At 30.8% G+C, this 27,103-nt stretch overlaps 2 protein-coding genes across 3 annotated transcripts in view; both read left to right on the top strand.

Moving 5' to 3' along the window:
* LOC143076134 (somatomedin-B and thrombospondin type-1 domain-containing protein-like) overlaps window positions 1–11,559 on the top strand; it is a 43,480-nt gene extending 31,921 nt beyond the window's left edge. For both annotated transcript variants that reach the window (XM_076251797.1, XM_076251798.1), the window contains exons 3-4: window positions 965–1,094; window positions 11,029–11,559. In XM_076251797.1, coding sequence (XP_076107912.1) covers window positions 965–1,094; window positions 11,029–11,323 — 425 coding nt within the window. In that variant the 3' untranslated portion in view covers window positions 11,324–11,559. The remainder of the gene's footprint in view (window positions 1–964; window positions 1,095–11,028) is intronic.
* The window catches only part of LOC143076133 (mediator of RNA polymerase II transcription subunit 15-like), a 294,855-nt gene that overhangs the window by 152,589 nt on the left and 115,163 nt on the right, over window positions 1–27,103 (top strand). The window lies entirely within an intron of this gene.

Genomic DNA, 27,103 nt, shown 5'->3' with positions numbered 1-27,103 from the left:
AAAGATTTTTTTCCAAATGATAAATTACTTTGATAGAACAGATAAACGTGAGATAAAAACATTTAGCAGAATATGGGTCATTATGCCAGATTGTACCGGGGTAGACAGGTTAAAATTGTTGTGCAGTAATTATGCACCTTGTGCACTATACATTTTACAATACATTGTTATAATTCAATAATCCAAAATAAACATTTACAAGACTTTTAAAGTACTTAAATTGCAAATTTGCTAGATTACTAAGTTTTTCATCAATTTTCCGTAAAATTAAAGAATGGAGCACATGATTTTTTAAGTAGATTTTTTTTTTATTTGAAGGAATCTTTGAAATTGTTAATCTGACCAATAAAATAATGGTTTAATAGAGAATCTTATGTTTTTGGCTCTTGGCTTACATTGCTTGAATTGTCTATTAAAGTTTGACTGATGTGTGTCCAATAAGATGTGTCTATTAAATAAGTCTTTGGAGTAAATTGACTGTTGTTTGCTCATTAACATTTGACTGTTATGCTGCAGTAGTTAAGCCATTTTGGCATTTTGACTGTGATGGTGATCTTGAATTTAATTGAAAAACCAGCAGTGAAACGTTAGGTGGATAGTATTTATAATAAGTTTGAAAAATGTTCATTAAAATGCAGGAAGGAGCCTTAGAAGGTTAATGAGAATAACTTGTTAACCATTTTGATATTGTAAACAGATTGAAGTGTTCCAGAAAGATTTTAGAGTTTTGATTATGGCTGATGTCTGGAGATATTCTCTGTCTGACATGTGCTTATGTAGTGTATTTTAAAACATTAGATCTACACTTATATTGGCTGACATGATATGTGGAAGACTTTATGTGATTTAAGCTACCGTTTTTTGTTGAGTATAGTTCCAGTGCTTATTATATCGCTATTGTTAATTAAATGTTTTACTGGTCAGACTCATTTTCTAAACTTTCTTTTTGTTTATTTTATTGCAGAAGTAGGAAGAATACTGCCAGCAGAGTTTGGTATTTACAGAACAAGTGAAGTCTATAATCCACTTAAAGGCATCAGAAAGAATTTACCATTCTTCACAGATCTAAAGAATGAAGTACCCACTGTCACAGCGTAAGTATTAAGATCATTGTAGATCACCATGCCCTGGAGGAAAATATACTTTTTACTGTAGGGTTGACATATTTGAGGACTTTTAAAACCTTTTACATACAAAAAAATGATCTTGAGTAGTTGATAAGATGAAAGAAAGTAATACATTTTGTCAGAGATTTCTAATTTTGAGTTTCGATAAATAGTGTACTCCAATAAGTAAGATTGAGCATAGAATTGGACATGCCAGATGGGAATAGGTGTTACCATTATTTTTAGTTTGAAAGACTTTTTTGTGACATTATTCGACCATGTGTTAACTAGAAGTTATTGGCTTTTTGAGTTGGAGACATTTATTGTCATCAGATTGTGGTATTAAAAAAAGATTCATTATTTGACTTGGACATCACTGTCTTGGCTGACACAGAACATGACAACTGAACTAAACACTATCATTACAGACAATAAAACTGGACAGTGGCCATTTATTGGCAACTTCTTTTAACAAAAGCTTTATTTATCACATTCAAATTGCTGGTCTTAAAGATTATTTTACTTTAAAATTTAATGAATATTTTCAACAGCAAATTGATACCCAGGGGCGAGCATAAAAGATATAGCATTGACCAGTTAGGGTAAACCTGATACTTAAAAATTAATTTTAAAAGTGTTTGATTTTAGACTTGGTTAAGCTACATTGAGACCCACCTTTATTGAATGTCAAGGTTAATTGCTGAAGGTGTTATTTTAGAATTGATGGTAGATTACCTGAAATAAAAGCATATCAATAAACTCCTCATAGATACCAGGACTAAATTTTGTATATAGCCAGATGCGTGTTTCGTCTACAAAAGACTCATCAGTGACGCTCTAACCCAAAAAATTAAAAGGGCCAAATAAAGTATGAAGTTGAAGAGCAATTAAGTCTGAAAATTCCAGTGAATATAGCATGAACTGTGTACTTTTAAAATTATAAATGGAAGTTTGTCACAGGCCATGAGTCTTTGAAATATTAATTTTAAGTGTGATGCAGTGATAAACAGGCTACAGAACTCAAGAAACAATACATCTGTTGTATCACAGCATGGAAATGTCCCTCGAAAGGGGGTTAATATTTCTTTGCTTAATTTCATGTTGATTGTAAGTATTTTCAAGCTTTTGCTGTAAGCACATATTTGAAGGTTTTTTTTTTGTACATCCTTATATTGACTACTGGTAAAGGTATAGATTCTGTATTATGAAATCTCTGATCTCCCATTACCTTTCATCAGATAACAGTGTAGGAACTTAGTAACCTGCCTTTATTAACAAAGTAGACATATCTTATAGTATAAAACTTGTAAGGTCAGCAGTTTTTAGTTTGATAACATTTCAGCCCCTTTAAATGTACAAGATAAAGACGATATTTAAACTAGTTTATCTGTCTTCTCATCTTAGATAAATTGACTTTATCAGAAATAAATATATGAAAATACATATGGTTTTAATATGTTTGAAATATATTATAACGTTTAACGGTTCAAATGATTTTAAAGCTACAAAAATTTTAGATTTGGGTATTAAGATGTCCCAATCAGATTTTTGGCAGCCTAGTGATAGTGAAAAATGTTATAAATCATAAACTTTAAAACAGTATGTGTCACTAATAAAATTTTCAAGATCAAAAGCAAATATTAAATTTATACATGAACTATAATTAACTGGTTTTAATAAACAGTGATTTTTTTTTTTTTTTTTAAGACAATAAAAAAATTAAAATATTTGTGACCGTGACTGACAAAAGCAAGTTAAATGAATGGTTTTATCTACCATTGGCCATTAATTGCTCACGCATGTATCAACAAACAGTCATTGTCTTATTAAGTTGAAAATGATCTAAAGCCACCCAAAGGGTAGACAATATAACTTATTACCTCTAATCAGAGCACGAATATGGTTAATTTTCTGCCACAAGGTTGAATTCTTTTGAGCATTAAACCTTAAATAGAGGTGTTAGCATGACTCTATATCTATACAGATGTTATCTCAAAAATATGAATATCTATATCAAAGTAACTTTTCTTTGATTATTTGGTATTAAAAAGTGATTTACATAAAAAGTATTAAGCTACTGCACAGATAATCATTTATTTGTTACGGCAGGCTTTTGAAGGTATTTGTCATAAATTTTTGTGATTTTCTGAGACAGCTTTTTTTTGTGTGTTAAGTTTAGATGCATGGTAGAGATATTTTTTAAAACCATGCCTATTTTTCTCATTAGAATTCTTGAAAAGAAAAATTGAAAGTTTTATAGAACCAGCTTTCTTGTGCTTGGGGATTTTAATCTTCCAAAATTTAAATTCAAATAAAAATTACCTCTTACTAAGATATTGTTGAATGCAAATTTTTCTTGTGAAATATAATAACGTCTGCATTATATTTCAAAGCAGAAGGAGGATTCAGGCATGAAACACATAAAAAATTTCAGGGTATGCTCCCACTAATCACAAGTTCTAGGTTGGCAACTGTAATGCTTGTTATTTTTTTTTAATTGATTTAAAGATTTGTTGTTTTTTTTATTTATAAAGAGCGTGCTCAGTAAATTTAAAAAGTACAGAAAAAGGGTATAATCAAATTAATGTGGTCTATATAATATTTTCTTTACAAAAGACTGAAACTGAATATTTCTTTTATCTATTGAACTCTGAAAATAGGCTATTGGAGTAATATAGACCATTAGTTATAATTATACATATTTTGATTGAATAGAGATATTATTTAATGGGATATTTTTTACCAGTTCACTGATGACTACCACCCACTGTCTGTAAAGTTGTATCTTAAATTACTGGATTTTAAGGAAGTCACCCACATATAGAACATTAGTATTTTTGGTAATGTTTAATGAATGGTATTAAAACAGAAGATACTGAAAAAATAACAAATGACTGATTTTCCCATGTCCACACGGCAGAGTTCATATAAGTCAGTTTCGTCATTGCTTTTGAGTGCATCATAAATGTTCATTAGAAAACTTAAACTTCATTGATAGGTCACTTAATGTAACCATGCAAACTTTCAACAGTCATATTTGAAACAATATTTATGCGTCTAAGGATATCCTCCTAGCTATTTTATTTGCTTCTGGTTAAACGGATTCTGAATTCTGGGTATCCAATTTTATTTTTGCAACAATTTGAATATGCGCAATAAGACTTTATCATCACTTTTGGCACAGCTGTTTATTTCAATTATGGCATAAAAGACAAATAATTAATTGACCTATTCTGTACTGAAGAATGAGATATTTCACCCATGTACAAAATTCGGCAAATAATCCCTGAATTTCATTCAGAAGAACCTTAAAAACAAATATAAACTATTGGTTGTGTCATTTATTAAGTGTACTATCTTGGACCATTTTGCTGACTGAATTTATGTTGTAGACGTCAAATCATGAATTGACAGTGGTCATTTCGTGACAGTTTTGTAGTACAAAGATGCTTTTTGAACTAGTTTATTTAGATCGATATTCAGTAACTTTGATATTGTTATTTTCAGTCAATATTAAACAAGAGAATTGCATAATAGTTTTCCCACCTTTAATTTAACCACATTTAGAATTCAAATGTAGACTGATAGTGATCAAATTTGATTAACTACAGAGAATAGGACGTTTTTTGGTCCCATTACAGTTCTATCACACTTTCTATTTTAGAACTTGAAAAGTTTGATGAGCTACAAGTCAGACAGAACAAACTGTATTCCTATCAATAACAAGTTTCATGCATTATTCAACTTGTTAAAGATAAGCACCGGAAATTTCACAGTTACATGAATTGGAATAATTTTGATTCATAGAACATAAATCAGTTAGAAAATTATGATGTAAATAATGAAAGTTTTGTCTGGCAGATCAATAATAAACTAATTTGTTGCCTATCTTATCAATGTAGAAATAGATAGTGCCATGTCTGGGGATTTATGAAAACTCTATCAAATTCTTTCTTTGTTATCTTAATATCTTGTAATGGCAGAGAATTTGAAAACATTCAGTTCTTTTGGCAAGACTGGTTGTTATGCAAATGAAAATGTTGGGCTGCTCTTTCTCACACCATATAGATACAGGAACTTTCATAACATATAAGGAAACTTTTATGAATCTCAATAGGCACCTATCATGATCCAGTCACTTTGTCTTTTTAAAAAGAAATGAATGTAATGTAAACCAACTGATCATACTTAAGTTAGTTATTTATTTCCTTTGATGCAATTTTATAGTAAAAGACAGTTATGTGTTTTGTTATAGTAATTTTTCAACGTATATTGTGCCATTATTACAGAGATATACCCATAATTATATAACACTATCTTAAAACTTGATTTGCAATTTTGAAATCTAATTGTGAAATTTTATGACAAAATTTGAGATTAAAGTGTGAGATAGAATTTGGTGAAAATCTGTCACACACGCTGATAAAGATATTGATTCAGTAAGAGAAGATTAAAAAGCCTTATTTGGAAGAAAGTGTTATTATGGATTATGTAATTCATTGTTTAGGGTGAAATATTGAATGACTCAGTGACAACACCGTGTAAAAAGTCATGTAATTTGATTTAACAACAGAAATGTTTATTGCATTATCAGAAAATAGTGGCTTTATTATGTTTTGTCTGAAAGTCCAAAAGGTTATGTTGATGAAAGATTTTGGAAAAAGTATCAAATTTATAATGCAATAATTATGAAAATAGTGTCTGAAAGTTCAAAAATGTAAGAAATTATCCATTATAAAGAAAAAATTTAATATGCTAAAGTACTATTTTAAAAGTCATAATATTCTTGACACAAGTATAAGTTGCATAGTGAATCATCAGTCAATTAATTTCAAGCACTACTCTAATAAGGTCAATCTGCACTTAAATGCAAAAATCTTTGGGAACTTATTTTGATAAAATTCAAAAACTAAAAGCTTGTTTTGTGAAAGAAATTATGGAGATAATATCAACATTGGTCCATTACCATCTTTTTTCCATCTGTTTGAAGTCCACCTTGCTCTTCTGCTTCCTTTAAGACAGGACCTTGATGATTCATTTCAAAACAATTTATTTTGTATAGAACACGAATGAATGATATTTTTACAAGTGTCCTCTAAGAAATGAAATTATGTCACCAATATTTGATATAATCATAACCATTCAGTCCTGAAAAATAAAGTTGTTGTTTATTTAAAATTTGTCAATTATGACTCTTTAGATAAAAAAAATGTTGATGTTTGATTTGAAAATATGTCGGTACATGTAGTTCTTTGAAACTTCTGCGTCTGCAGCTGGTGCTTGGCTTTTTACTACATTGTCAGATAAGAATTTTTGATAGATAATATTGAGAAGCTTTAAACTTTTACAAAATACAGATGTTATGGACTGTGTCGCAGTACCAACCTAGATTTATTTGGAAGACCTAATAGCATAAACAACAAAGACACTCTTACTTCTTTATGCATGATGCCTGCACATGCAGCCTGTTATAATTTACATTGTTTGGTTAATGTGAATTATGACTAACAGTAACAAATGTAAAGATCAAAGACATTTCTAACAATGTGATTTCATCTCTCTCAGTTCTGGAAGTGTGATTTTCATTTACTAGATCTAATTTATCCAGATCACCTGCCTAATGCTTTTTTTGTAATAACAATTAGAAATCGATGTAATTTTGAAATTCTTGTAGGAAGCTGAATAATTAGTTTAGTTAGATCCTTTGACAAATCAACTCTTATGCAAAATTAGACATTTATAATATATTTATAAAATTAGGAAATGGATTTTTCCATTTCATTTGTTTATTTAGATGTTTCCTTTTGTTGTGTAGATTTAATGGTTGCTACACATATGTCCCATCTCAAGAAATGTGTAAACTAAAAAACTTTATTAGATTGTGAAGGGTTGGGATAAGTAAAATACAATTATATGAGATAGACAAAAGTTTAAAATATGGTACCATTAATTACTATATATCATATGTTATGTTGAAGCTTAAAAAACAGCAAAAGAGTAGCAGGAGGGGTGTACATTGTCTAAGGAGGATTATGTCTGTTGATTCTTCATTTTCTAACATCTGTCAAGTTTTGGATTACCCACCTTTCTTAAACTACACTAACGTTGCTGAGAGTTAAACTGGACATGAAGTAAATATCTGTACAAGAAAAAGAGACAAAAACGTGTGGAGAAAGAGCAGGAAACTTTAGACCCATGGTCTGCCGTTTGTCAAAAAGCTCACTCATTCAGGCCTCATATGTGTCATATTTGTTGTTTGAAGTATTTGATTTACTGTTTATTGAGAACCCCATCATACCCTTCCTGATAATGAGGGATTTGCACTGTGTAAAATACAATTGATGTGAGGGGAATACTTATGCCTATCTATATAAGTATACTTCAAAGATACCTAAAGGTAAACTTTTTCATTTTGGGTATTAGGATAACACTTCATCTAATAATCTGGGCCAAGGGGTACTTCACATTTCTCAGTTGCTGTCCTATTCCAGAGTTGCTTCTTTTGAAATAGATAGAAAAGACGTTTAGAGAATATACAAATAAATTAGCTTTATTACAAAATGGATGGAATTAATTGCAAGTCCATCAATAATGCATAAATGTAAATTGATTTGTGCATAGAAATTTTTGAAAGGAGGAATAATTTAGAAGACATATGCAGTGTTTGAAAATTTTATAACTTTCATGAATAAATGACAGGGATTAGAAATAGGTTGTCTTGGCATTCCATTTTAAATGTGATTAGTTTTAGAAACATTGAATACCTTTACTGATCAGAATGTGAGAAAACGTATGTTAAAAGTCCTGAAATGACACTAATTTGTGGTTTATTTGATTGAATAAACATTTGAAAATATTGTATGTATTGAAATATGATATTGGGTTATTTATAAAAGTAAGGACAATGAAAAATGAAGGTGTTCAACTAACCTATATATCTTGCTTGGGTACAATTTCACTTTTACTGTCAGTTATAAATCACTTGATCTGCCAAATACCTTTTTAAATGTTATTTCTCAGTAATTGTAGATCATTTTGTTGCTAATAATATTTTTTAGACTTCATTTTCTGTTATATATGACTTTCATATTGATAAAGTCTAGTATTAACGTTTTTGAAAAGGTGCAAAAAAAAAAATGCCACAAAATGACTAGAATAATGTCTTTCAATAGTTCAAAATTATTCCAAATTCTAATTCCTTGTTTGTACATGAATTGCATTTCTTTTGAAAGAATTTTGTGAAACGTCAGAGTTTCTGTGTTTTCAGTACCAAAAGAAATAATTAATTTTATCCGTAAGAATAATTTAAGGAAGACTTGGGATAAATATATATTACAAATTTATGTTAATGTTATAATTTCTTTCAATATAAGGATGTCTAGGTTATATTCTGTCGGAACAAACTTTGTAACATGCTAGAGACACCTTAAGGTTAAAATATTGATCACTATAGTAACATGAAAATGACATAATGTAGAGAAATTAATGTTATGTTATAAAAATAAACATTAACTTTTAGACATAAGTAATTAGTAGGCTATTTAAATATTTTTGGAAGCTATAATTGGTAATTTGTAATGACAAATTGTAATATGTCTGGGATAACTTTTATTTTTCTTATAAGAAGTAGTTACAGTCTAAGTAACATACATACACATTAACAAATAGTAACAAGAGATATGAAGTAAATGTCAGTATGACAGCAACCTAACTACACATGTATACCATTAACAATAGACATCTAAATGGTACTAGTTCTAGACTTAGCAAAGTTTTAAATCATTTATCTAACTAAAAATTGACACATTGTCTACTGAGGTTCAGGTAGCAGTAGGGAGTAAAAAACAGTATGAGAGAACCACTGATATTGATGACCCACACACACATGGGCACCCAACCCACTCACAATTATCTGTCAGTGAGAGAAACAGATGTTGGTATAGTGGATTATCAAGTTAACAAGCTCAAGGTGGAATAAAAATAAAAACTTATACAGATTCAGAATTTAGTCTGGCATATAACACACACACGTCAAGAAATCATTCTGATCTGATATTTTAAGGTCATCTACTTGATTGAAGGCCCATGTAAAAATTGGTTCAATAAGTGTATTGTACTATGAACAAAAGAAGGTTTAAAATGAAAATTATGAATTCAGTTAATGTTCCTCACCTAAACCATTTGTTTACAGAAATAACAAAATATGAGATTGAGGGTAGATAATTGTGTAATTGTGGTGGTATTACAGTGGTAAGATTGACACTTTTCTGACTCACTTTTTGATGGGGCATTTTCATATCAATTATCGTTTTACAAGATGTCTCCACAATCTTTGAATGTGTGACCATTTACTTATATCCATTATGTCAGATCTTTTAAGGTATGACCATTTACCAATCTATTATGTCAGAACCACAGGGTTTCAATTGTACTGAAAAGTCTCATATTTCTTCTCTGAATGATTGAGTTTTGTATATTGTTAGTAAAAAGGTCATTAGACTTTGTAAAATATGAGATAGTTAACCTCAAAGAAGGACAAAAAGACGGGTCAATATGTTTTGTAAGATACACATATCCTACTGTATACCAGAAACTCACACATAGTGTACTAATGTCTCTCTGTGATGCATAGAACAAAGGCCATTATAGATAGCTTCCTGAGATAGCTTCACATTATAAAAGGATTTTATGCCATATTCAGATAGCTATGTTATTTGTGGTCCCTTTAATATATACTTTACTTTCTGCTGATTAAGATATAATGCATACCGGTACTTAATTTTATATTACATCCTTTGCATTTATTAAATTGGCCTCCAATCAATTATGTACTTTTATTAACGATTTATCACCTTTTTAAATAATAACAATAAAAATAAGACAAATTGAAGTTTAAAAGTTGACAGGCACCAGATGTTCCCACTGTTAATTTAGGGTGTACTTTAGTCTGTATTTTTGTTCCAGTTCCAATTCATACAGGTGTAGTCACACCTGGGTAATTAGCTCATTAAGGACAGGTAGCGAGTGTTACAGTCATATATACCTCTTTCATGTATAAAAAAGTATACTATTGAAAGGTAAAAAATGTTTTTCCACTTTAGATCACCCAAAATTATAAAATTTGAAAAGACTTTGGCAAGGAAGTTTTAAGGAGATAAATCAAAAAATTATTTTGGTTGCACATGTTTATTCCCAAATTCAAGTACCTTCCATATATGACTGGTTCTACCTTCTGCAGCATGCAGCACGTGAGTTTCTCATGGTATGCCCAATTTTCTGTGAGGAATTTTATTGACAGTTGTTAGGTCTTCTTGTCTGTTTTCTTTTGTCTGTAGTGTTTTCTTTCTTTGTCTGTATAGGCTTTTAATCATTCTTGTTTTCTTATGTTCTTTTTATTCCGATTAGTTCCAGTTAATGGTCAGTGTTTTCGTGGAAAAGATAATAATGTCAAAAATTAAAGGAAGATGGATGCTATAATAGTAGCAATAGGTTACACTGGCCTTTTGGCAATCATTCAAGAAGTTGTTATATATTTAGATTATTTTCAATGAATTGGTCTTGCTTTTTACCACCACAATCAGATACAGATTTTTTTGTGTTGTTTCAAGGAACTGACTTTACCAACTAAGTGATGATTTTAAAAGCTTAATAATAATGGTATAGATTACACATAATGATTTCTAATTAAAGACAGCTGATCAGCAGATTTGAAGTGCATCTAAATGAAATTACTGAAATAGTTGCATTTAAAAATATTTTTTTTAATAAAATATGCATTTCAAAGTTTTTAAAGATTTTAGTTGTTTGATAATTACTGAGCTAATTTCTAAAATCTGCATTCTGTTCAGTTGATCCAGTGAAGAGCATTTCAAAGCTAGATGTTTTTTTTATCACCAGTATATTGATTTATTTTATTTTACAGATACTGTGGAACCTACAAAATAACAGAATCCTCCAGTAAATGTACCAATACTACACAAGCTAATCATAGCTGGGCTAATGTTTTGAAAATTAATGCTGAAGTTTGTGCTGAATGTCAGCCATTTGCCATGCATAAACATTTTGGAATGAGATGCAAAGGACATGGTGTACCCGGTAAGGTTACCCGCTGGAGAGCCATTGATGTACCTCACTGCAGTGGCAAATGGGAGCTGAAAACTATTGATAGAGCTTGCACCTGTAATGTTCACCAAAACAAAGATTTCATCTTCATCTAAGCTCTTGGTTTTTATAAACTTGTATATGAAATCATCTTAAGGAAAAAAGATCAGTGTACTTGAGATTCTTGGAGACTTGTACTTTGTATGTCAAATTGGTTGAATGGTTTTAACTGAAAAGATTTTTTAGCATCCAAACTTTTTTTTTAATTTTAGAATCATGTTTTTTTTTTAAGGACATTTCTTTACAAAGTATTTTATTATTTTGATATTTGTTTGTATATTAATCAAAATAAGGATAAGATTTATGATAATCCTCTTATTTTTACTCAAACATTTATAAAGTCTTAAAATATACCATTTATTGAGTATGCTACACATATTACAAATAACCTATCAGAATTTAGTGCTACTGTTGTGATTAATTTGTGACTAGAAAACTTGGTATGTAACTCTCAAATATGCCAACTAATACAATAAAGTTTGTATCTTAAACTTTGAACACATAAAATAGAATCATGATATTTGACCTTTATACACCCAAAAACCATCTTTTCTTTACACAAAAAAATATTAGCTGAGGCTTTATATATATATATATATATATATATATATATATATATATATATATATATATATATATATATATATATATATATAGACCCAAAATATATATATATATATAGACCCAAAATATATATATATATATAGACCCAAAATATATATAATATATAATATTTAAGAGAAAAACAAAGATGTCAAAATTCTCAAACTGGTAGCAGTAAGAGGCATTTTTTGGGTCTAACATTTAATAAACTTTAGATGTTTACATCCAGCACAATAATTCATGAACCACAATATTGTTCAATGAGAATGCAATTTGAACATCTTTGTAAACACTTTTGATGATACATTTTGCATTGTGTAAAATACTTCATGTGTTGTCGAGATATTCAGCTGTAGTAATATTTTACATTTGTTATGGTAATATTATAGCTTCACTATGAAAATTTAATTGGCCAGTAATTTTTATCTCTTTTTATGTGCATTTTTTCTGGAGAGTATATGTTCAAAATTATAATAATTTGAAAAATTGTGTCTTTTATAGCAATATTGACTTGTATAGTCATAGATGAGTCACCTTAAAATTGTGAATGTGAATCTTACTAGTTTTGCTATCTGGTGTGAAGCAGCAGTAATTAGGTTGTCTGTTATTTATAATTTTATGAATTAGAATCACATTAGATGTAGACTTGAGTGGTATGTATAGCCATGTTTAATGTTCCTGTGTGTAACCTATATTGCATGCTCATGATCTACATAAAATGTTAAAGTCTGAGATATACTCACATAACTTCTAAACTCGGTGTACAAGTTGTCATACTCACATAATTTAACATCTCAGTATGCAAGTTGTATGACTTAGTTGTTTTCACAGCGCTGTGTACAAGTTATCTGGCTCACCTTCAACCCATAAAATTCACATGTTTTCTGACATATATTTTCCCACTTAACATACAAGTTATCTTATTATGGTTGTTTCACACTGATTGTGCAAGTTGTCTTTTTACATACTTTCACAAACAGTGTACAAGTTGTTTGACAAATAGCTTCATTACTCTTAAGTAGGTCTTAATGTCTTATAAAATATAAATGATTTACTCAAGGCAATTGTGTACAATTTGCCTCTCTTTTTGTTAATTTCAATGAGTAACAAACATTGAATGATGAGCCACTTTTAATGTTGAGTTTTGTATTAGACTTTATTATAATGCAGTCATATATGTCTTGGTTTTTTTCAGTACCAATTGTGCATTATATCGATACATTGAAATCTTTTGTTTATTCATATAAGTAAATTTTAGATCTGAATTATAGCAAGAGTTTTTTAATCAAATGCTAGATCTATCTCATAGTTATGTTAAATATGTTATTTTTGTCTAGTTTACATACTTTTATCACAAAATACACCAATTTGATGATTTCAACATCTGTTTTGATGCAATCGTAGAAATTGTACATTTTAAAACTAAAATATTTCCGAAATTGTTAATGTCAACAAAGAACTTGTTCTCTTCTTTGTGAAACTGGTAAATCAAAATATTTGATTTTTTTTTCTCTCTAATTGACTCTTGGTTAAAAAGTTTGAATTTAACAGAGTTTAAAATTTTACCAATTGGTTCAATTTATATTAAAAGTTAAATGGGTTCTTGAAATGTCAGTAGCAAGGGAAAATGTTGTTATTTGAGATTTTGTTGATGTAATATACATGTATCAAAGCATATATAGATATAAACACAAATTTAATCTGAAATAATTTTTGAGCGTTTTGTTGATTGTGTTTGTAGTAGATTTTTATCACTAACTTGAATATCACTATGATACCATACTTGTATAATGGGTGATTATCTGTTTATGGTCACATATATCTAAATAATGAACTCGGCGTGAACAGGAACTACATTCTTCAGGTAAAAATAGGAAATCCATGGTAGTTTGTACACACATACCTCTAAAAGGGTTTTAATGTTGAGTTTCTGATATGAAGGCGACATTCTATATACCCATAAAGCAAGAACTTTCTATCTAAGCTATCTTTCAGGTTTCCAACAGTTTAGGAATATGCAAGGGTGGTGATAAATTACTGTAAGAAAGTAAAAAAGGATATGTGTAGTTTTAAGAAAGGATGAAGACAAGGAATGCTGATAAAATATGATAATATGTAAACATTTGGGGGAGGTCAACAAAGTGGAAATACAGGGAATATAATTAAAACTTTCTTTACATAAGAGTTTTTTGTAATTAATGTTATAATTTCAAATCTCTCAAATCCCACACAGTTGACCTGAATGGCACACATTTGTATCCCACATGTCTGGAAAATCTCCTTAATGTTCTATGTGTCCCCTTTGATCTTCATTCATTGGATCAATTTTCAAAAAATTGGATTTCCAAATTTTGACATGCCTACAACTTCATACAGAAATGCTACATCATTATGGAGTTTATCAAGGCTTTTATTCTTTCAAAAGTGACCACAGTCTTTTGTATTTGATTTATTTTAATTTCAAGAAGAAATTTAAGGAGTGATGATAAACTTTTATTTTCCATTTCGTGTAGTCATGTGCAGTGTAGCAAGTCATGTACATCTAGGCTATAGAATTATTCTTTTGTACAGATATTTGTAAATATTTTCTCTAAATTTTTGATGCCATTGTTTATACTAGCATGTCTAGCATATATACATATAGGGGTAGATATTAGCCTCTGTCCTGTTTTATATTGTGTAAATAACTCAGCATTTCAGTTTTATACACTAAATGGACTTTTAAACAGTAATAAATACATTTATTTCACACTTGTTTTTAAATTTTTGCTACTATAATAAACAGGCATATGTATTGTTAGTCAAGCACCTTAGTAACGAAAGTCATAAATCAACTGTGAGAAAACAAATCCGGTTTACAAACTAAAACCGAAGGAAACATCAAAAATCGAGGAAAACAACGAAACAACAGAAAAACTGAAGTGCAACAAAAAATAAATGACAATGCAACACACACAGAAATGAATCATACGATAACAACTGACATTTTCCTCACTTGATACAGTCACTGAAAGCATGTTTCTTGATGTAGAAACCATTATTAGAGTTATAATACTACATGAAAGCAATGCTCTTTATTATTCAGTTTTAGTACAAGTACAAGGTATGCTAAATGTACATCAAACAAAAAAGGAACTACTACTCAATAACAACAGTGAAAAAAAACAGTATTACCAGACAATAAGATGGAGTGTTGTGTTGGATGAAAATGAAGATTCTTGAGCAAAGATTGACCTTATCCTTTGTTTCTGTTAACCTCAACTGTTCAGCAGACCTTAAAACCTATTATTGACATGTTTGCCAGTTTCTTTGTTCCACATGTCTGGTGGAAACTAAGGTTTTGTTGTTTAGATGGGTCATACTGTTGATGGAGTAGAGTCACCACCTTTGTCGAGTTAAAAAAAAGATAAGATTTAAAAACTAACGGAGAATTTATGCGATATAAACAGTTGAAAATCATGAGGATTCCTTGAACATCCATGCACTTGAAAAGATGGACAGATAACAGTAGATTTCTGTATTCAAAATCCATTGAAAAACAAAATGATTGGATGAAATTGGAAATTTTTCAAAAGTCAAAAATATGATAAGGGCGAGTGAATTTTTTTTACATTTATAGTAAAATCTCCTTTGATAATCAAACTTGTACCTGACATTTTTTTCTTTAAAAGGTAAATATATATTTTTTTTATAATGTTTCAAATAGTTGAGAATGCAATAAATTATTAATTGTAATTTTAGGGAAATCAGAACAGATCTTGATAAATAACCTATTTTCACCATTTTTTCCAGTTGATAAGCACAGTGGGTTATATTTATCATAGTTCATTCTTATCTACATCTCTAGAAAATAATTGATTGTCATTGTTATCAACCAAATCAGCTCATTAACACAATTAATGATCCGACAAACACATTCACAATCGTTCAATTTTGTTCAACCATAAAAATACAATGTACTGGTACAGGCAAAATATTAATTAGTAGATCTCAATTAATATCTGGTGATTTAAGACTTGGCTTCTGTGACAGGCTTGGAATTTAATGTTACAGTGTCAACTCCGTACAGTTCACATATACTGTAAATATATCATAGGGTAATAAACCCAGTTTTATAAAGAATTATTAATATCTTTTTTAAAAATTCAAAATTTGATTATATTTACTCAATGTTTATATTGAAGTGCAAACAATGAAATGTGATTTTAATGCCGATTTAAAGTCCCAGTTGACCAAGAAGAAAGTTTTTGTCATAAAGTATTAAAAAAAAAGCAGAAAGTTATTTGAAACTGAATACTGTAAGATTACAAGAAGAAGAAATTCATGAATGGCTCTACATATTAATGGATATTCTTACATGACGTCCTTCAAACGCTTTGAGTACAGAGCCGTGGTAAAATATGAATATATTGTCAGGCTGTTCTAATCGTACTCCCACGTCATATGCTTTTTTATGAATGAGATACCCAACGTCATAGAACGATGACGTAAGAATATGACTGAGCATTTTTACGGGAAATTTACGCTTGCCAAAACAAAATCATCACAAGGAAACGTAAACAAACGATGCTAAATGTGGTATAAGCCGATTTGTTTAAAACATATAAGACATTATAAGTAAATTACAATTTAAATTCACCCAAAGCTATCTAAAAACGTTATTGTAAAAACTTTAAGCATGTCACAAATTCAGTTTGCTCCGTTCGTTTATGCTAATTTAATAGTGCGTTTATTTATGAGAATGGCAAATGTTTGCCTCCACCTAGAACGCTTTGATCCAAAACAATAGCCGTATATGTCCTATTAGAATCGAAATAATTCATGGGGGGGCTTGAATATATCGTCATTTTACCACGGGTTGTCCCTTTATGCCGATATTTTACCCCTCGCTATCGCTCAGGGTAAAATATTTGTCATAAAGGGTCAACCCGTAGTAAAATCACGATATATTCCATCCCCCATGAATTATTTCTTAATTTTAGTTCGCTGAACATTCACAATACAAGAAATAAGAAAATTGATTAAGTAACCAAAAATTATATAATTAAAGGTAACAGTCGTAAACCGCTGTTCAAAAGTCATAAATCGATTTAGAAAAACAAATCCTGGTAACAAACTCAAACCGAGGAAAACAACGGAAAAAGAAAGTATGAAGTGCAACAGAAACAAACGCCGTCGTACATACGGACTATTTGACAACAACTCCTGACTTGGAACATTTTCAGAAAGGAAACGTCGGGCTAGCCCCAGCCCCCCAGCTTATACGTATATAGCAATGTTAAAAATACCGACTGGGGAAAAACAAATAAATTTCATAATAACACATTGGTTATGAAAGTACAACGAGGAACATAAAGTAGTCGACTTTCAACTTGTAGGAACAAAGAAAGTTTCTGTGTTGTCTATGTTAGTAATATAACCATCTATTATATTGCTTTTATCATTTGGCAACAAGGACTACCAGATTTGAATAAATATACTAATTCTGTTACTTATCAGTTGACACTTCAAAGCTATCTTTTGCACAATAAAGTCTTTTTATCTATTTGTGTACATAATAGGTGCACATTTCTCATTTAGATTAATGATATATGAACAAGTATTAGCTTAGTATCCCACCAAATCTTGTGATCAAATAGAGCCATAAGATCTGTTTTGCAGTAAATCTTTCTCCTGTCAAACTACCAAACCATACTTTATCAACAAATGGCTAAATGAATCCGATTTTTTTGCTTCATGTAAGAAATTCCGGTTTTAATGGTTGATACAAAGGAAAGGGTAACCTGCATCTTTAAGCACTTCTGTGTTGACCTGAAAAAGCATTGATAACCATTGATACAGTCAATAAACTATAAATAAGTTGTCTAAAAATGTTGAAATTTTCGAATAACTGAGGATTTTCTACCCAGAGATTACTTTACTTTAGGTCTTCAATGCGTATTTTATCTTCTCCTTTTACCTCTTTTTCTTCAAAAAAGTAAAATCACAAAAATACTGAACCTAGAGGAAAATCCAATCGGAAAGTCCATAATCACATGGCAAAATCAAATGACAAAACACATCAGAAACGAATGGACAAGAACTGTCATATTCCTGACTTGGTACAGGCATTTTCAAATGTCGAAATTGGTGGATAAAACCTGGTTTTATGACACTAAACCTTTCACTTTGTTGACAGTCTCATCAAATTCCGTTATATTTACAATGATGCGTAAACTAAACGGACATAAAAAATAAAACAGTCAAAATATGGGTATAGCAGTCATCATCATGTAACGATTTTAACAATTTAACAGAATACAAAAACATCTATCTACAAACACATTCATTGATTCGCGTGTTTGACGTCAGAAAATTATATACGTCACATTTTTTCGTAGTTCAATGTTTATACAACCAATTTTAAAATTTCACATGGGCAATGTGAAATTTTAAAATTGGTTGTATAAACATTGAACTACGAAAAAATGTGACGTATATAATTTTCTGACGTCAAACACGCGAATCAATGAATGTGTTTGTAGATAGATGTTTTTGTATTCTGTTAAATTGTTAAAATCGTTACATGATGATGACTGCTATACCCATATTTTGACTGTTTTATTTTTTATGTCCGTTTAGTTTACGCATCACTGTAAATATAACGGAATTTGATGAGACTGTCAACAAAGTGAAAGGTTTAGTGTCATAAAACCAGGTTTTATCCACCAATTTCGACATTTGAAAATGCCTGTACCAAGTCAGGAATATGAAAAAGCAGACAGGGTTAAAACATCAAAAGTATGTAAGAATTAATTTCTGAACTGATATCATCAAGATGCTTGATTTCTTGATAGACAACATATTTGTTACGTTCGGAGGACGTGTTTTTCAACAGACTGTAAGCATTCTAATGGGAACAACTTGTGCCCCTCTACATGCCGACTTGTTTCTTTATTATTATGAGGCTGACTTCATGCAGGAACTTCTTATGAAGAAAGATAAGAATTTAGCGATATCCTTTAACTCTACTTTCCGCTATATAGATGATGTTCTTTCACTAAACAATTCAAAATTTGGTGACTATGTGAAATGCATCTATCCCATCGAACTAGAGATAAAGGATACTACAGATACAGTTAAGTCGGCCTCATATCTTGACTTACATCTAAAAATTGACAATGAGGGTCGGTTGAAAACAAAACTTTACGACAAAAAAGATGATTTCAGCTTTCCAATTGTGAACTTTCCAATTCTAAGTAGCAACATTCCAGCAGGACCTGCATACGGAGTATATATCTCCCAATTGATACGATATTCCCGTGCTTGCATTTCCTATCATGATTTTCTTGATAGAGGGTCGCTGCTTACAAAGAAGCTATTAAACCAAGAGTTCCAAATGGTGAAGTTGAAATCATCCCTTCGTAAATTTTACGGACGCCATCAAGAGTTGGTTGACCGTTATGGAATAACCGTTTCACAAATGATATCGGATATGTTCCTTATGTCGTAACTACAATCCCCTTCCCTTTCATGAATGTGACCTACCGAATTAGACTATTTACCGGATTTGTTATCACATAAGCAACACGATGTGTGCCACATGTGGAGCAGGTTCTGCTTACCCTTCCGGAGCACCTGAGATCACCCCTAGTTTTTGGTGGGGTTCATGTTGTTTATTCTTTCGTTTTCTATGTTGTGTCATGTGTACTTTTGTTTGTCTGTTTGTCTTTTTCATTTTGAGCCATGGCGTTGTCAGTTTATTTTCGATTTATGAGTTTGATTGTCCTTTGGTATCTTTCGTTCCTATTTTCCATCTATAGTACCAATGAGCCAGCTACCCATGTAAGTTATTTCATTGTTCATTGTAATTGAAATGTCATTGTACATATATAGAGCCAATGAAACATGTAGGTATCCATGCTGGTAATTTAATGGTTCATTATAATTGAAATGTCATTGTACATATATAGGGCAAATAAGCCAGCTATTCATGTCAGTTATATCATTGTTCATTATAATTGAAATGTCATTGTACATGTATAGAGCCAATGAGACATGTAGGTATCCATGCTGGTAATTTAATGGTTCATTATAATTGAAATGTCATTGTACATATATAGGGCAAATAAGCCAGCTATCCATGCTAGTTATATCATTGTTCATTATAATTGAAATGTCATTGTACATATATAGGGCAAATGAGCCAGTTATCCATATTAAATATTTAGTTGTTCATTATAATTGAAATGTCATTGTACATAGAGCAAATGAGCCAGCTATTCATGTTAGATATTTCATTGTTCATTATAATTGAAATGTCATTGTATATGTATAGAGCCAATGAGACATGTAGGTATCCATGCTGGTAATTTAATGATTCATTATAATTGAAATGTCATTGTTCATATATAAGGCAAATGAGCCAGCTATGTGTTAGATATTTCATTGTTCATTATAATTGAAATGTCATTGTACATATATAGGGCAAATGAGCTAGCTATCTGTGTTAGATATTTCATTGTTCATTATAATTGAAATGTCATTATACATATATAGAGCCAATGAGCCAGCTATCCGTGTTAGATATTTCATTGGTCATTATAAATTAAATGTCATTGTACATATATAGGGCGAATGAGCCAGCTATCCGTGTTAGATATTTCATTGTTCATTATAATTGAAATGTCATTGTACATATACAGAGCAAATGAGCCAGCTATCCGTGCTAAATATTTCATTGTTCATTATAATTGAAATGTCATTGTACATATACAGAGCAAATGAGCTAGCTATCTGTGTTAGATATTTCATTGTTCATTATAATTGAAATGTCATTGTACATATACAGAGCAAATGAGCCAGCTATCCGTGTTAAATATTTCATTGTTCATTATAATTGAAATGTCATTGTACATATATAGGGCAAATGTGCCAGCTATCCGTGTTAAATATTTCATTGTTCATTATAATTGAAATGTCATTGTACATATACAGAGCAAATGAGCCAGCTATCCGTGCTAAATATTTCATTGTTCATTATAATTGAAATGTCATTGTACATATACAGAGCAAATGAGCTAGCTATCTGTGTTAGATATTTCATTGTTCATTATAATTGAAATGTCATTGTAAATATACAGAGCAAATGAGCCAGCTATCCGTGTTAGATATTTCATTGTTCATTATAATTGAAATGTCGTTGTACATATACAGAGCAAATGAGCCAGCTATCCGTGTTAAATATTTCATTGTTCATTATAATTGAAATGTCATTGTACATATATAGGGCAAATGTGCCAGCTATCCGTGTTAGATATGTCATTGGTCATTATAAATTAAATGTCATTGTACGTATATAGGGCCAATGAGCCAGCTATCCGTGTTAGATATGTCATTGGTCATTATAACTTAAATGTCATTGTACATATATGGTACCAATAAGACATCTGTCCATGTTAGTTATTTCATTGTACATTACAACTGTAATTCAACTGTCTGACTTTCAGACCTTCTATGAAAGTCGCAGAATGCGAGCCTTCGCGATGCTATTCGGCGGCGGCAGTGCAAACTTTTTGTATAAGGCTTCATATTCCAGAAGGTAGAAGACATAGATGAGTCATACCTTGTACGCAGATACACTTTATGTTACGAAAATTACGTCTGTTATATGTCCATTGTCCTGACCTCATTAGTATGGTCCATCGACTGTTTGAATTTTATTAGTTTTTGTTTTTGTCATGTGAATTCACACTTATTTTGATAGGATACTTATATATGGTATACGAACTACGTGTCGACCAGTTAGAGTTTAAATGATACCGACCTCATTTAACGTTATTTTGAAACTACCTATCCCATAGATGGCGTGAATCAGATTTGGGGTACTAACAAATTTCAAATATCTTACAGAGTACTGGTACATGCAATCGACGACTATTTCATCTTTTTATAATATTAAAACATTTGTCTTTTCTACACTTTACACAAGTATTCCCCATTCCAAACTAAAATACAAATTGAAAGAGATGATCATCCTTGTCTCATAAAAGATTCGCTAACGTAGATACAAATATCTTGTCTTAGGAAGGGATTCATTCTTATTTGTAAAAAAAATCAATCCGATTCAAACAATAAATTTTCTGAAAATGACGATATCAAGACACTAGATTTCTTAATTGATAACATATTTATTACGTTTGGAGGGCAAGTTTCCAACAAACATCGGTATTTCCATGTGAACAAACTGTGTCCCTTTTCTTGCCGACTTGTTCCTTTTCTCATATGTGGCTCACTTCATAAAGGCACTTTATAGGACGAATTTCCGCTATATAGGCATGATGCTATCGCACTAATTAATTCAAAATTTTGGGCCGATGTTGAACTCATCTGTCCTATCGAACTTGATTTAAAGGATACGACAGATACAATTAAGTCTGCCTCATATCTTCACTTACATCCAGAAATTGACAATGAGGGTCGGTTGAAAACAAAACTTTACAACAAATGTGATGATTTTAGCTTCCAAATTGTGAAATTCTATTTCTATGTAGCAACATTAAGACAGCGCCTGCATACACGGAGTATATATCTCCCATTTGATACGATATTCCGTGGCTTGTATTTCCTGTCATAGTTTTCTTGATAGAAGGTTGCTGCTTACAAAGAAGCTATTAAACCAAGAGTTCCAAGACGGGTGAAGTTGAAATCTTGCATCCCTTGGTAAAATTTACGAACTCAACCACGAATTGATTGACTATAATGGGATATCTGTTTCACAGATGATATCGAATATGTTCCTAATGTCGTAACTACAATCCCGTCCATTTTTCCCCGAATTCGAGCTTTCAAATTAGACCAATTACCTGGTATGTACTAACATGAGCATGGTAATGTCACTGTTCATTGATACAGAAAATGTGACTGTTCTTTCAAACAGGTTACGCCATTGTTCATTAATACAGGTAATGTCATTGTTCATTCATACAGGTATTGTCACTGTTCATTGATACAGGTAATATCACTGTTCATATATACAGGTAATGTCACTGTTCATTCATACAGATAATGTCACCGTTCATTCATACAGGTTATGTCTCTGTTCATACATACAGTGTATATAACTGTTTATTAATACAGGTAATGTCACTGTTTATTAATACAGGTAATGTCACTGTTCATATATACAGGCAATGTCACTGTTCATTCATACAGGTAATGTCACTGTTCATTCATACAGGTAATATCACTGTTCATTGATACAGGTTATTTCAATGTTCATTCATACAGGTAATGTCACTGTTCATTCATACAGATAACGTCTATGTTCATTGATACAGGTATTGTCACTGTTAATTGATACAGGTAATGTCACTGTTCATTCATACAGGTAATGTCGCTGTTCATTCATACAGGTTATTTCATTGTTCATTCATACAGGTAATGTCACTGTTCATTCATACAGGTTACGTCTATATTCATTGATACAGGTATTATCACTGTTAATTGATACAGGTATTGTCATTTTTAATTAGTACAGGTAATGTCACTGTTCATTAATACAGATAATGCCACTGTTCATTCATACAGGTTATGTTTCTGTTCATACATACAGGTAATGTGACTGTTCATTCATACAGGTAATGTCACTGTTCATTAATGCAGGTAATGTCACTGTTCATACATACAGGTAATGTCTCTGTTCATAAATACAGGTAATGTCACTGTTCATTCATACAGGTAATGTCACTATTCATTGATACAGGTTATTTCGTTGTTCATTCATACAGGTAATGTCACTGTTCATTGATACAGGTTATTTCATTGTTCATTTATACAGGTTATGTCTCTGTTCATATATACAGGTAATGTCACTGTTCATTGATACAAGTAATTTCACTGTTCATTCATACAGGTAATGTCACTGTTCATACATACAGGTAATGGCACTGTTCATTAATACAGATAATGTCACTGTTCATATATACAGGTAATGCCACTGTTCATTAATACAGGTAATTTCACTGTTCATTGATACAGGTAATGTCACTGTTCGTTCATACATGTAATTTCACTGTTCATTCATACAGGTAATCTCACTGTGCATTCAAACAGGTAATGTCACTGTTCATTGATACAGATAATGTCACTGTTCATTCATACAGGTAATGTCACTGTTCATTTATACAGGTAATGTCCTGTTCATTCATAAGGTAATGTCGGTATGCATTTATGAAGGTAATGTCATAACAGTTATATCACTTTTAATCCAAATGATTAATGTCACTTTACCTTTATACAGGTTATATCACTGTCCATCTATAACTGTTGTGTTATCTCACTGTACATGTACATCTTTATTGTTTTTCAGTATTCATAGTACAGATTCTTAAAACAATTTTGCTGCCTAGAAAACTAAGGGAATGCTACAGTCAACTACAAAGTAAAATGCATGCTAATGTCACTGATACAAAAAATATGATAAATTTCTTGTCTATCAATAAATCCATTGTCACTATTAGCTTCAAAGGGAAGATTGTTTCAAATGGATAATGCCACTGCCCACAAATAAAAAGTAAAATCACAAAAATACTGAGCTCCGAGTAAAATTCAAAACGAAAAGGTCCTAATCAAAGCGCAAAATCAAAAGATAAAACACATCAAACGAATGAACAACAACTGTCATATTCCTGACTTGGTACAGGCATTCTCTTTTATAGAAAATGGTGGACTGAACCTTGTTTTATAACGCTAAACCTCTCACTTGTATAACAGTTGCATCAATTTCCATCATATTGGCAATGATGCGTGAACAAACAGACATAGTTTAGGTATACTTGTCATAATAGGGGTACAGCATTCATCACCGTGTCACATTCTCAATCAGAACAAAAACAAACAAAATATTCAACAAAGAAGCACAAAAAGCATATATCAAATTTAACAACCACGTTCATTGTTAACTGTATTAGGCACAACTTTTGGGAACTTTTTATCCTCTATGCTCCTCAACTTTGTACTTGTTTTTGCTTTCATTTTTTTTTATCTGAGCGTCACTTGTTAGTCTTGTGTGGACAGAACACGCGTCTGGCTTATTAAATTTTAAACATAGTACATTTGGTTAGCTGTTATTCGTGTGTTTCTCTGTCCTATATATTCTCCCAATTATTTGTATTGTAGTCCTGTGTAATGTCTTCATTTTAATGTTATATTTAACATTGACATAAAAGCGGGAGGTTTGGCTAGCCACAAAATCAGGTTCAACCCACCATTTATTTCTTAAAATATCCTGTACCAAGTCATGAAAATGACCACTGTTATATTATAGTTCGTTTCTGTGTGTGTTACATTTTAATGTTGTGTTTCTTTTGTGTCGTAGCTCTCCTCTTATATTTGATGTGTTTCCCTCAGTTTTAGTTTGTAACCCGGATTTGTTTTTTTTTCTCTCAATCGATTTATGTATTTCGGCGGTATAATACTGTTGCCTTTATTCATTGCTTACTTAGTCTCATAAAGGTAATGGCATCGACCTTTAAAAGTAATGTCACTGTCCTTATACAGACTATATAATTAATGCAGCTATTTCTGTTTGACGCATATCTTATATTATGTAATACAAACTATCATATGGGAAAACTGTTCATTCATGGATATTTTATCAATCTTAAAATACTCTTACAGAAAATCTATATTTTACACTAAACGTATACTTATAGTTCGGAAGCGATAACGACTTATATTATAATGACTCTTGACAGATCAAATAGATTTTCTTTTTTTCAGGTATGAAAACTTGAGGACGTTCTTGTGAATTTCTTTGTAGTTTACGTCTGGTCATATAAAATCTGAAAGAAAAGGAAGAAAAGACTTGATTGATGGTTTATAAATCAGTATTGAGTTACCATTCCCTCTATATTTAAATGAATGTGATTAAAATAACTGTCAGCAGAAAAATGGAATCGCTAAACCATAAATTGTAATCGGTGTCTAAGAGCCAAAAGAGCACACCCCATGGGTCTTCCCAGATGAGCGATTTACGTTAAATTTCAAAAGTACAGAAGAAATTTGATGCCAAAATTGGAACTTACATTAGGATACATGATATATAAAAGATATAATAACATTTTATTAACGCTTTAACCATTGTTATTAATGAATTGTCAATTTTACTCGCTCGCATAAATAAAATGTAACAAAGGTCGAGTATTTTTAACAGGCAACTGTCAACGTAGTACAGATTATTTGTATATTCATTTTTTATTTTATTTATTTAACGATTTTAATTTGATAAGTGTCATTTGAAAAAAAATGATTGATTAAGTTACTGGTATAATAGGAAAACAAGCATGACCAAGAAATCATTAAAGCGGTCAGAACATGGTAATATTTTTCTTACAAAAAAACAATAAATATTTTTATTGTTTTTATTTGTTTCCAGACTTTGTATATAACCGGGAGCTCGGGTTCAATTAATAATTATGTGACAAACGTCTGTATTCTGAATACAAACGCATCGGTTATAACTGACCTGTTAATTGATTGATTTGTTGTTTGCCTAAAAACTTCAGTGGCAACTATTTCATGCATATTCACGGAGAAAATAAATCCAACGGGTAGATTCTGCACAGTCGATTAATGAGAACCATACACTGATACTTGGATTGATTCCTAGTAAATTGGAATTGCAGTATTTACATGTATACATAGCATAAAGATTCATTTCTCGAAATTTGGCTGTGTGTTTTTTTTCATAACTAATTATAATAATTATAAGTACACATTAAGTACACATAAGTACACATTTATACCATCGAGTCTGGTCCTGTGATCCTTGTAAGATTTTAGAAAATATTTACCAAATCACCCCTGAGTCAGAAAATATCAATCATAAGTTGCATAAAACTGCACCGAGTGTATACATGCCATGCTTAATTAAATCATTATATACACATTCTAACAACAGGTATTTTAACTTTTTATAGAGTGAAAATGAGATTTTTACAAATCAAATGACGACAAATAATGTACCGTTAAATTGAAGGATGTGACTATGTTCTGCCAGTTTATAATGTGTCAAACTTTTTAATCTTGACAGAGTCAATAATATAGGAGTACGTGGTAGCAGAGACTATCAAAGTATGTTCAATATGGTAACATCTTATGGGTACTTAATTTCACAAAGAAGTTCAAATAAGGTTACATTAGAAAACTTTATAGAATAACAACTTCATGCTGATGTAAATGACAATCACTTG

This window comes from Mytilus galloprovincialis, chromosome 5, assembly GCF_965363235.1.
Source record: "Mytilus galloprovincialis chromosome 5, xbMytGall1.hap1.1, whole genome shotgun sequence".
NCBI classification, from domain to species: Eukaryota; Metazoa; Mollusca; class Bivalvia; order Mytilida; family Mytilidae; genus Mytilus; species Mytilus galloprovincialis.
The sequence above is the reverse complement of the archived record's forward strand: the minus strand, read 5'-3'. Positions and strand labels throughout refer to the sequence as shown.